Below are 12,208 nucleotides of genomic sequence, written 5' to 3'. Positions count from 1 at the left end.
AATAACAGTGATAGAGGACTTGGTAAACAAAAGAGAACCTCAACTTAATATAAACTGTGGAAGTGTTAAGTATTTGGAAATATGCCAAAATGCAAAGCATGTGTTTCCTTTTGGGTGGGAGAGTGTGGTGGTTCATTTTTTAAAATTAATTAATTAATTAATTTTATTTATTCTTGGCTGCATTGGGTCTTTGTTGCTGCACGCAGGCTTTCTCTAGTTACGGCGAGCGGGGGCTACTGTTCATTGCAGTGCTCGGGCTTCTCATTGCGGTGACTTCTCTTGTTGCGGAGCACGGGCTCTGGGCACGCGGGCTTCAGTAGTTGTGGCACGTGGGCTCAGTAGTTGTTGCTCGCAGGCTCTAGAGCACAGGCTCAGTAGTTGTGGCGCATGGGCTCAGTAGTTGTAGTGCACGGGCTCAATTGCTCCGCGACATGTGGGATCTTCCCGGACCAGGGCTCGAACCTGTGCCCCTGCATCGGCAGGCAGACTCTCAACCACTGCGCCACCAGGGAAGCCCATTAATTGCTTTATGCTTGTATTTTTCAGTTCATGGTCACGAACATACATTAGTTAGATCCGAAAACAAGTTGCTCTCCCCGCCTGCTCTGTCACTTTTTCCTTCCCTCTCTCCGTCTTTCCCTCTCTCCCTCTCTTTCTTTAATCTGGGGCCTTTCAGTACCCTCTGCCTCAGTCTTCTGTGTCGGGCCCTAGGCCCCGGGGCTCCACGCTCTGAGTGGCCACACGGCCAGTGCCTGCCTCAGCAGAAAACCAGGTTCTCCATTTGGAATTCAGTGACCTCATCTTCCTCCCTGCAAACACCTGCTCCCTCCTGGGAGCCAGGAGAATGAGGAGAGAGGGCCTGAGGCAAAGATGTAGATCATCAGAGCTTTTAGACTTTGATCCTGGTTGGCCTGCTGCCAGCTGGACTTCTAACTGATGGGCCTCCAGGAGTGGACACTCTTTGCCACCAGACACTCCTGCCTGATTAGTTCTATTAATATTTACAACAATCCCTCAAAATGGGTATCATCCCATTTTACAGAAAAGAAAACTGAGGCTCAAAGAGATTAAATAAATTTGGCCAGAGTCATACATTTGGCAGAGCCACAGTGAACTTGAGCCCTTTCTGCTTCCAAGTCTCAGACTTCCCTTTCCTTTCTCAGACTTTCTGGAGCCTTCAGTCTGTTTTCTGAAGACTTAGAAAGTTTTAATTTTCTAATTATAAAAGTAATACTGGATTAGAATAGAAAATATGTAAAGTAGGAAGAACATTTTCACATAGCTGCAGCCATACTGTCTGTATAAGTCTGTATCTTGGTTTTTCTCCACGTAACATTATAATGCACGCCTTGTTCCACGGTATTAGAAATTCTTTGTAAACCTATTTTCAGTGGCTGCTAATAACCCCTCAGCTGGGTATACCATCCTTCACTTAAACAATCCGCTATTGTCAAACCTTTCAGTGGCTTCCAGTTTTTCGCTGTCAGCAACGTTACTGCAAAGAACATCTTTTACTCAGAAGGCTTTTTCTGTTTGTCCTGTTTCCTTAAGATACTTTCCCAGAAGTGGAAACACTGGTTTAAATACTGGTTAGCATTTTACGTCTCTTCATGCATATGGCCGGATTGTTCTCCCAAAGGGTGACTCTGGTCCTTTTCCCGCCAGCAGAGTTGAGAGTATTCTGCGGGCAGTTTCCTACTCTAACTGGTTTTTTGTTCTTTCCCCAAAGCCTCATAAAGAGAATGGCCCAGAGTGTGGTGGAAGTGATGGAAGATGCAAAGGGGAAGGTCCAGGAGAACCTTCTGGCCAATGGAGGTAGGTTCCTGAAGTGCGTTTATGACGGTGCTTTCCCAGCTCATTCTGGTCCATCAGTGGCCTCGGATGTGGTCACACAGTAGCGGCTGAAATGATACAGGTACCGTGGAGGCTCCAAACTGACACATCGGCACCGCTGTTTGGAAGACGTGCCCCTTTACAAGCTTATAATCCTGCTGTCTCATTTCTAAAGCATCTGGCATTTCTTACCTGTAGCTGAACTGCTCAATGAAATTTGAAATGAAAATGGGTTCAGTGAGGTTTAATGGTTGGTTGGCTCACCCACCTTGTCTATCAGCCTCCACTTTATCCCGCATGGAGTATTCCATCCCCACCGCCCAACCGATTTTTCCCTTTCCCCAAATGAGGCTGAAAAATGCCTTCATTGTTGGGAACGCCTCAGACTGAATTCTTTAGTTGTGCCCAGTAGGTAGAGGAGAGATTGACCAAAAACACTTTGGGTAGCATGTTTGCCTTTGGCATTCTGTCTTCCCTATGCGAACAGGATAAATCTTTAGATTCCAAGGATGTTTTGGTCCATGAATTAGCGTACAAACAATTTGAGTGCACTTAAAGTGTGCAAGACAAAAACTTTGAGGCTTTGGAAACCTTAGAATTAGGTGTTTCAGCATCTGTAGAGATAATTAAACCTATGACTCTATGCATAAGTATACTGAAAATGAGAACATATATTCTATATTTAATATTTATTTATATCATTTATTACATATAAATTAAAGTCTTTTCCCTTTGGGGAACATTTCTTGTTTTTGGCCTCCATGTGGCATGCGGGGTCTTAACTCCCCGACCAGGGATCGAACTCATGCCCCCTGCAGTGGAAGCATGGAGTCCTAACCACTGAATGGCCCGGGAATTCCCTCCTGGGAACATTCGAAAGCTTTTTCTTTGCTTGTTTTAACTGATAAATGGAAATGTTCGTACTCCCAAATCTGAACTTAGTTTCGTATGTTAATGCAGTCTAATAACTCCACCTTATTACATTGCAGGTTTGAAGGAAAAAATGAAATGTTTAAAGAGTAGGTTGTGTGTTGTTTGTCGTGTGTGTGCTCTGTGTGCCACCCGCATGTCCCCGGGAAGGTGGAATCTCAGTCTGGTTGTAGGGATACAGTGATCAGGTGACGATGGATTTCTCAAGTGACAATCTCGTAGCGTGGTCACGATATCCATATAACACAGATAGCAACTGTTTTTTCCCTCCCCACTCTTCCTTGCATCTCCCTTGCCTCGAGCAGCAGCCCTGCATGCCTCCTGGAGTGGTGAATGGCTTGACCCTGGAGTTCAAGATCAACTTGAGCATCTTTTGGCTTGCGGTTCGCTTCTTGCCTTGACGGCTCTCCCTAGCGTCCTCCTGCCTGTTCTTGGGGGCTAGCTGTTTTGTGGACCCTGACAACTTAAATGCCAGGCTTAGCTTTGTATGGCCTTGATGGGGTTTGCTCATACAGGGAGCCTTCTTCTCTCAGGCCCCTCCTGGGAGAGTCCCTATGCTCAAACAGGCCATTTCTGGTTTCCCTGTTAGAAGGTGTCATTTGCTTTGGTTTTTCTCCAGCCTGCTCAGACTGGTGGAATTGACGCCAGCAAATCCCCTTAGGACGAATACAAATCTTTACAGATTAGAAGTCACCAAAATGCCTTCCCAAATGCAATCTGTTAGTTACACTGAGATTTCTTGCCGAGGCTAATCAAAAAAATTATTTTGTTCAATTGATGAACTGATCTTACTTCCCAGCAGGTAACTCATAGGGCCCTAGACTGAAGTGCGGACTTAGGGCCTAGAGCTACTTTTCTACATAAAAACCTGGTCTTGAGGATTCTAGGATTTGAGCTCACATTACAATAATGATCAAAATGCTTACATTCTAGTCAATTAAAATTAGATGTTATTATTACATCGTATCCATTCCCAGTCCAAATGGCAGGACTCTAAGAGCCGCTGCTTCTCCTCTCAGGAGGTGCAAATTCAGCTTCATTTGTTCGTATGTGTTTCATTATCTCTAGGCCTCCTGGGAGTTGGGTGCCCACAACTTCCAGACTAAAGCCTCCACAGCTGGTCCCGTACCCCAGCCCTGTGCACACAAAGGTCAAGGACGCTAGGGCAGCGCTCATGCACGTGTAGTAAAGGCTCTGAAAAGTACTGCAGTCAAGAGACCTTTGAGACAGTTTGGCTCAGGCTTTCCTGATATTATTCGGATGGGGAAATATTTTTTTCTGCAGGGCACCCAGGGAGCTAGTGATTGAGAGAATTAGCTGGAGAAACTCAGTGTTGCCCCCAGCAGGTGGGATTTTAATCTGATGTCCCTGAGGGTACACCCAAGTCTTCTGGGCTGTGTTTCCTGGAGGGCCAGCAGCACTGGCCTTGGAAGAGTCAGGCTTGGTCCTTTGTGACCTTGGCAGGTCACCTCCCTGGGTCTCGGTTTTCTCACCTGTCAATGGACTTAATCCCTTTACGGCTGTCTGCTCTGCCCGGGGAACCTTTTGTTTTTGTTGGTTTTCTGCCTCCCGCTGCGCTTGGAGCGTGGAAGGACACAGACGCGTTTGATTGCAGCAGAGGCTGAGTGCGCGGCGTCAGAACCATCCGAAGGCCCGTCTGGCTGCCCGCGCAGCAGGCCGCTGCCTGTGTGGTCACAGGTCCTTCTTTCTGCTGCTGCCGGGAAGGCCTTGTTTTGGTTCTTAGATGACATCATTGTCGCTCAAGGGCAGCCGCCTGTGTACAGCGTGTTTTGATTCAAAGTGAGCCTGCCTGGGCCGTGGTCTGACCTCACAGGCCCTTGACCCTCAAGACCAGGCTTCCGGACGTCAGCCAGGGAGAGGGGCGGGGACGGGGCCTGCCATTTCCGGGGCAGGCGGAGCGGAGGCTGCGGTACGGGCAGCACAGGAGGGCCCGGGGCTGCCGCTTTCCAAGGCTGAGGACCGTCCTCAGGCGGAGAGGGCAGGGCCCGTGGATGCGGGAGCTGGGGCTGGGGGGACGGGGCAGCGTCTGGAGCTGGGGCTGGTGCTCCCCACCTGGAAGAGGAGGTGTTGGAGGAGGAGGTGGGAGAAGTCACAGTCACAAACCAGAGGTTTCTGGAGGTTTCTGCGGGGAGACCTTCGCCGTCTCCTTATCTAACCTCCTCAGTCATCAGACACTCGTGCCTGGCCATCGAGTACCAGGCAGCGTGCTGGGTGCTGGGCATCCAGCGATGATTGCCCTCCAGGAGCTCACGGCCTGGGGATCAGACCCACAGTGCCTGACGTGCTGTGATGGAGACCAAGTGCTTAGGAGCCTCCACGAGGAGGGGGGCTGAGCCTTAAAGGAATTACAGACATTCTAGTAGAAAAGAGGGACGCGTTCTCTTTGGTTTGAGTGCCGTAAAAGCCTGGAGTTTGTGAAAATGCACGGACACGAGACCTTGTCTGAAATGTACCTCGTCTAAGCAACCCGGATAGCGTTAGTACAATAATCAGGGTTATTAGGCAGATTCTCAGACGAAGTACTTGCTCCCTGCTGGGCAGTGTCACAGGCTCTGGGGACACAGAGATAATCACCTGCCCTCAAGGAGGCTGAAGGAGCAAGGGAATCAGGGGTGATCGTGCAGCGTCATTAGTGTGATGAGGCTGGCGAGCATACCAGGGCTCAGGCCAGCAGGGGGAGGGAGGGCTGGGCAGGCTTTCAGGAGTTGGTCTCCAGCCTGATGTTTAGGACAAGAGCAGCAGTGAGAGAGAGGGTGAGGGGTCGGGGTGGCTGAGCTCGGGTGGTGGTGTGCCCATGGGGTCTGGGGGGGCAGAGGCAGGACTCTGTAGAGCACACATCTGCCTGGCACCTTCCTGGGGCGGGCTGTTCCCCGGCCTGTGTGGTGGGCGATGGCTCCCACCGTGCAGCATGTGACCGCATGGGAGGTGTGTGACCGTCGTGCTTGCGCAGGGCCTGGCCCGCAGTAGGGTCCAGTAGCAGGATCGGGGTGACTGCTGGCACACGAACAGCCCTTTGTGACCGTCACTTCTGCCTCTGACTGCACCCCTGCCGTCATCCAGACCTCAGTGCAGTTCCTCCGAGGCCTGGATCCTTCCTACAAAGTCATTTCCTCGCCCTAGTGTAGCAATCCCCAAATCCATATTAATAACCCAATTAATACCAAAATCCGTATTAGCTCAGGCTGCCATATCAAACTACTGCAGACTGGAGGCTTTTAAACCACAGATGTTTATCTCTCACAGCTCTGGAGGCTGGAAATTCAAGGTCAAGGTGTTGGCAGACGTGGTTCCTGGTGAGAACCTGCTCCCTTCCCTGTGTGTTCACACGGCCCTTGCTTGGTGGGAGCACGGGGGGCGGGGGGGCTCTTTGGTGTCTCCTCATAAGGGCACTAGTCCACTGGGGTCAGGGCCCCACCCTTGGTGCCTCAGAGGCCCTCTTGTCCATCCCAACACCGCTGGAATCTGAAGGACCCTCTAAGTCAGGAGACCAGAAGTATCGGAGAGTGGTTCTTGCAAAGGTGCCGACAACGGCAGCTTCCCTGTCCCCCCAGAGTGTGGCCGCGCCTGCCCGAGGCCGGGGCGGGGAAGGAGCGTGGTCCTCCCTGGCCTCCACGTTCCTTGTCTCCTTTTCTGGTGGACATTACGTGACTTCCTCTGTGCCAGAGTTTCCTCATCTCTGAAATGGAGATAATAATAATATTGAACAGAGTTGAAGGGTAAATGAACTGAAATAACTCATGCGTCCAGGCCAGGGTCAAGCACCAGCCAGCATCAGCTACTGTGATGGTCGTCACCAGCATCGTCATCCTGCTGACCTCCCTCCCACGGCCACTTCCCTCCTCCGAGCCCCACTTCATTTCCGTCTGCCGTGTGGGAGCTTAACGGACCCGAATGTCCGACTTCGCTCGTCCCAGGCTGAGCCCGTCTCCGCTCGCCTCTGCTCAGCCCAGGCTGCCGCCTCCCCGCTGCCTGGCTGAGTGAGCATCCCCTCCTTTCACCCAGTCACCCAGCCTGGAAACGCAGGTGTGCCCCGAGCCTCCTTCGTGCCCCAGGGGTACTTGTCCCTGCGTGCTGCTGTCGGCCCCCTGCCTCCACTCCCCGGGCACGGGCCCCTCTTAGCTTTCCCTTCTCTCTCCCTCAGAGCCCCAGAGAAGGCTCCTCAGAGCACCAGTGTCTTCGCCCGGCTATGTCCTGACCTCTTGGTGACCTTTCCGCAGTGCTGTTGAGGTGGGAGTGACGCGTGTCTCACTCCTGGCATGTGCGGGGGGCTCAGGAGGTGGGCCTGGTGTCTGTATCGCCACAGCAGAAGGTGCAGACGTGACTTTCCTGGCCCCGCCCGGCCTTCCTGTTCCCCCTCCGTCCACGCTTCCTGCTCCATCAGCGAGACCCAGGGAGTCCTCATGCCCCGTGTGTGACGCTCACCAGTCCACCCCGCCCGATGCCCGGCGTCCTCCTTCACTGGCCACGTGGCAAACTCTGTCCCATTCCGTCCCTGTGTGAATACGGGGTCCCCGCGACGCCCTTGGAGCCCCTCCAGGACAGGAGGCAGGTGTGGGCTCTCCCTTTCCTTCCTCAGCCGCTGCCAGCCTTGTGTTACACTGCTCACTGTGGTGTCATGTTTTTGTTTTTTTTTGCGGTACGCGGGCCTCTCACTGCTGTGGCCTCTCCCGTTGCGGAGCACAGGCTCCGGACGCGCAGGCTCAGCGGCCGTGGCTCACGGGCCCAGCCGCTCCGCGGCATGTGGGATCCTCCCGGACCGGGGCACGAACCCATGTCCCCTGCATCGGCAGGCGGACTCTCAACCATTGCGCCACCAGGAAAGCCCCCATGTGGTGTCATGTTTGACTCGTGTCCCGAGCGAACAGCGAGCACCTCGAAGGCGAGGGGGCTACGATCTGCTGTCCCCAGCACAGTAGTGAGCTGGCCTTCAGTCGCGGTGACTGAATGTCGAGGGAGCAGTGACCTGTCCCTTTTCACCTGCCTGGAGGGCCGGCGTCCACATAACCTGGGGTGAGAACCCAGGAGAGCAAGGCCCATCTTGCTGGGGTTCGTGGAATTCTGGGGGCCCCCTTAGCGCGTCCTACACTGAAGAGGTAATGGACCGGGGTGTAGCCTGCAGCTGGCCCCCGGGTCGCACCGTTTCAATGTGCCTAGAGCTCACCTGAGGAGACAGGGCCCTCAGGAGGTGTGCGGACACCCCTTCGCGCACCCACTTCTCAGGTCAGGAGGCTGAGGCGCGAAGAGAGTTGGTTACTAACACGCCCCAGGGCCCCCAAGCGCCGCCGCCTGACCTCCCAGCCCCTTCCTCCACCCGCGGCTGGGTAGAGACAATCACAGACGCCCTGAGCGCGCAGGTTTAGGCTCGCTTTCGGAGAAAGTAAGAGAGAGAAGAAAATTTGAGAAAACACCGATTTGTTCCGCTCACTATGCACTTTTATATAAAGAACATACCCTGACAAATGCACGTCCGTACCAGGTGGTAAAAACCACCTTCACTAACTCCCGTATTTCGCTAATGTTGAAAATGCCTTTGTTGAAACGGGCGTGTGAGGACCTGGCCTATGTCTAGCGCTGGGACGTGGGAGAGGCAGGGAGATGGTCATCTGCTGGGCAGGTGGCACCCATGGTGGCTGTGGGGTCTTGGGGGTTGGCTTGGGGCTCTCCCTGGGGTACCTCGAACGGACAGCTCAGCCGGGAGTGTGGTCGAACCAACTGGAAAAGGCAGGGGATTCGTCTGGTGCCGCAGAACATCTCCGACTTCGTGGCCACCCCCTGGGAGAGCAGGGCCTCCCACACGCGGGGCTCTGGGGCAGCCGTCTGAGTTTGAGTCTGGGTGCGGGAGCGCACCTTGACAGCACCCTGGGGGTAGGGCTACCCGTGGTCCTGGCCGATGTTGGCCTGGCCTTCTGCTCCCGTGGGGAGCACCTGCTCTCCCGGAGGGGGAGGGCGCCCCGAGTCTGTCCTTCCGTTTCTCTCGCTGCTTCCTCGGTTTCAGCGGGGATGCTTGGCCTGCCTGCGTCTCAGGAGAGACGGGAGGTCCGCTGTCTGTCGCAACGTGTTTATGTTCTTCCAGCTGACTTAACGTCCTTCGTGACCCACTTCGAATGGGACATGGCCAAGTATCCTGCAAAGCAGCCGCTGGTGAGCATAGCAGACACTCTGGCAAAGGTAAGAGAAGGGCCTTCTCTTGGGGGACGTCACACTGCTGTGACCGGCGTCACTGACCATCTGGGGTGAAGCTACACGGCGTTTGCACCCTGGCAAAGCAGGGAGGGACTTCCCAGAGGCGGGAGGCTGGGTGGGTTCTCGTCCTGCCCAGTGGCCCTGGGTGGGGTCCCTTCCCGTCTGGCTCCCGCCAGCCCTGACTGGGCCCTGAGCTGTGGCCTTCCATGCGCCGGGCAAGGTCAGACACCTTTGGGTTTCAGGGCAGCCCTGGAAACGGCTTGGTGACCACCTGTCCTCCCTACTCCTCTTCCAAATCTGCCACTGGGCAGGGTGGCTTTGTCTTACAGGACACTCCCCTCGACGGGTGCTCTGAGCCCCTGGTGTTCTGACCCCAGACCCCGGCACCTGTTCACTGCGCTCCCCTTTGAAATATGCTGATGGAGAAGTCAGCCCCACCGTGACTCTCCTGACCCCGACGGTGATTGTTTACTTAACAAAAACTATCTGCTTCCGTGGAGAGTTTGGCTTAAGAGCCCTAACTCCTGGGGGGCATCTCCCGGGGTGCCACCCCTGGTAACAGTGGGGAGGCCGGTGGGTGCTGCCCCGATGATTGCACTGTCTCGGTGAGCGGGGTGCCTCCAGCTTCTGCTGCATTAACAAGAGCACCAAGGCGGAGCCCTCTGGGAACATCGCCGGTGTCTTGCAGCGTGTTGACTCCTGTTGGTCTCCCTGAGGGTGGGCGCTGATGAAGATTCTGAGATTTAGCCTGATGGTTCATGACCACTGTCCCTCCCCTCCCTCCAAGATGCACAGAGCCCCTAATGTGTCACGTCTCCTGTGGCTGGGTGGCTGGGTGGCTGGGTGGCTGGATGGCTGGGGAGCATCTCAGCCAGACCGGGAACAGAGCCTTCCTGTTGTGTCAGGGCGACAGAAGCGCCCAGGTGTGTCTGGGCGGCTCAGGTGAAGGTGATGGGCTGCTGGGACCCACCCCCTTGCAGTCCTGTGCATCTCCTGCTGGCAGGCAGGCGCCCGGCCTGTGTCTCTGGGAGCACGGGTGGGACCAGAAGGCTCCGGAATCTGGCTGTGGCTCATCAGGCACCCTTTACATCACAGAGGTCCCAGCCCCTCCTGGGGCGATTGGGCAGTGATTCTGGAAGGCTCCTCGAGGAGGGGCCCCCAGAGCACCTGTGCCAGGTGTGGCATCCAGGAGGGTGTGTGCACCTCCACCCCCAAGCTGGAAGCACACAGTAGTTTGTGGGCCTGGCCGCTCCCCGCCCTGCTCTGGTGAGGCCAGGCAGAGCCAGGCAGCATGGCCAGGGCTGTGCCAAACGTCCACTGGGGACAGCGCTCGCCGGCATGGCTGTCCCGGGGATGCAGGCAGTGAGGGGGGTTCCCAGAGTGCATTGGGGCGCCAGCTGAGGGGGAAGCCGAGCAGCTGTAGAGGACAGGACCTGGCTTCTCTCTAGTCCAGGGGACCCAGAGAGTGACTTGGGCAGGAAAGCAGGGTGGAGAGGAGGGCACTGGTTTGGAAAGCGCTCCCTGTGTGCCTGGAGCCACGCTGGGCTTTTACTTCCCACGTCACCCCTATGGGGTAGGTGTCGCCTTCCTCTGCTTTCAGATGGGGAAGCTGGCTGAGAGGTTGCGTGGCATCCCCCAGGACCTGCAGGTATTGAAGTATTGCCCTGGGATGGGGATGCAGGTCTTGGTTGGGCTGTATGCCTGGCATCACTTCCCAAGGAAGCCCTGGGCTGGCTCCACTGCCAGGAATCAGCTCTTTGAGGCCAGCCAGACAGAGGTTCCGGGTATTGTCTCCCTCACCCCGTCCTGCCCCAGGAGCACTCGAGCGCTGCCCTCAGCACTGGCTGAAGCCTCTTCCCCGCATTGGGAGATCTAAATCTGTTAACTAGAGACGTCCTAGTCAGAGGAACTCCCTTCTCTGAAAGTGACCAGCGTCTTCTAGGTGTCTGAACAGGTCTCCCCACCTGGGAGGCGCCCTGTGCTGACACTCTCAGGGTTGGGCCCCCGACCCTCCCAACAGCTGGGAACTGAGCCCACCTGCCTCCCCTAATGAAGAGGAGCTAGAATGGGGACCCAGCCCCTGGCTGTGTCCGTCTCCACGGGCTGCGTCACAGTGTAGTTTCAAAAAGGCTCCCAGATCTCACCGGCATAACAGCAAACAGTCTCTTTGCCTACCGCACGCGTGTCCACGGTGCTCGGCGGGGGCCTCCCTGCCAAACCGCTCAGGCAGCAGCCGCTGGCATCTCCACCACCTGAAGCACCTCTGGGTGCTGTGCAGGGAGGTTCACAGGGTCTCAGGGCTCTGCCTGGCGCACCTGCCCCTCAGTGGTGGGAAGTGCACGCGAGCCACATGCCAGAAGGAGCAGCACTGGGAGCGTTCGGTTCTGGACATGTTCTCAAAGCACTGCCTTGTGCCGGCCGCTCTGCATGGAATTGCAGAGATGACCCAGGCCCAGCCTGCCCTTCGGGGGGGGCTCAGTCTGTTGAAGGAAGGACTCACCTTTCTGGATGACCTGCTCTGAGGACTGTAGCAGCTCATGGTAATTGCATGGCACTGAGCTCAGAGAGGTTGAGAAGCTGACACACGTCACACAGCCAGAGCTGGAACTGGCGTTCAAATTCGGGCCAGACGGGTTTCCAAGTCCTAGTTCCTCTCATTGTGTTGCTGGTTTCTAAACATGGTAGTTTTTCTAAAACTCTAGTTTTTCCTTGGCTTGTGGTAAAATCAGAAGAATAAAGACGACACAGGATTTTTTGTTTGATTATTTTTTCCTTTAAAAAAATACAAGTGTATAAATCTTATTTTAAAAATCAAGATCTGTGGCTCGTAGCCATGTCAATTTCCTGGTTACGCTATTGTACTCTTGTTATGTGAGATGTTACCAATGGGTGAGACAGGTACATGGGATCTCTGTGTACTATCTTGCAATTTCCTGTGAATCGATAATCATTTCAAGGTAAAAAGATTCTAAAAATTGTAAAAAAAAAAAAAATTATAAATCTTATTTTAAAAATCAAACAATCAAAATGGAAAGATGAAAGCGTTAAAGGCCCCCCCTGCCGACATCACCCACATGTTCCCTCCCCTCCAATTGCCTCTCCCTTTAATCTCCCTAAAGGTAACCAATGTTTACAAGTTTAAAGTGGATCCTCTCATCTATATTGAAAGTATATATATTTCAACTCAAAATTGCTCATATCCTACAGATTGCCTCCTTTTTCTGTGTAGTGATTCCTGAGA

At 54.4% G+C, this 12,208-nt stretch overlaps 1 protein-coding gene across 3 annotated transcripts in view; it reads left to right on the top strand.

Annotated features, from left to right (window-relative positions):
* ATP6V1C2 (ATPase H+ transporting V1 subunit C2) overlaps nucleotides 1-12,208 on the top strand; it is a gene marked incomplete at its 5' end in the record, with an annotated part of 46,529 nt that overhangs the window by 18,988 nt on the left and 15,333 nt on the right. For 2 of the 3 annotated variants that reach the window (XM_079720887.1, XM_079720886.1), the window contains 2 exons: nucleotides 1,730-1,815; nucleotides 8,858-8,952. In XM_079720887.1, the coding sequence (XP_079577013.1) occupies nucleotides 1,730-1,815; nucleotides 8,858-8,952 (181 nt within the window). Of the gene's footprint in view, nucleotides 1-1,729; nucleotides 1,816-2,822; nucleotides 2,853-8,857; nucleotides 8,953-12,208 lie in introns of all 3 variants that reach the window. The other variant, XM_079720885.1, reaches the window with a different exon arrangement.

This window comes from Hyperoodon ampullatus (genome assembly GCF_949752795.1).
Source record: "Hyperoodon ampullatus genome assembly, chromosome: 15".
Taxonomy (NCBI): Eukaryota; Metazoa; Chordata; class Mammalia; order Artiodactyla; family Ziphiidae; genus Hyperoodon; species Hyperoodon ampullatus.
The sequence above is the reverse complement of the archived record's forward strand: the minus strand, read 5'-3'. Positions and strand labels throughout refer to the sequence as shown.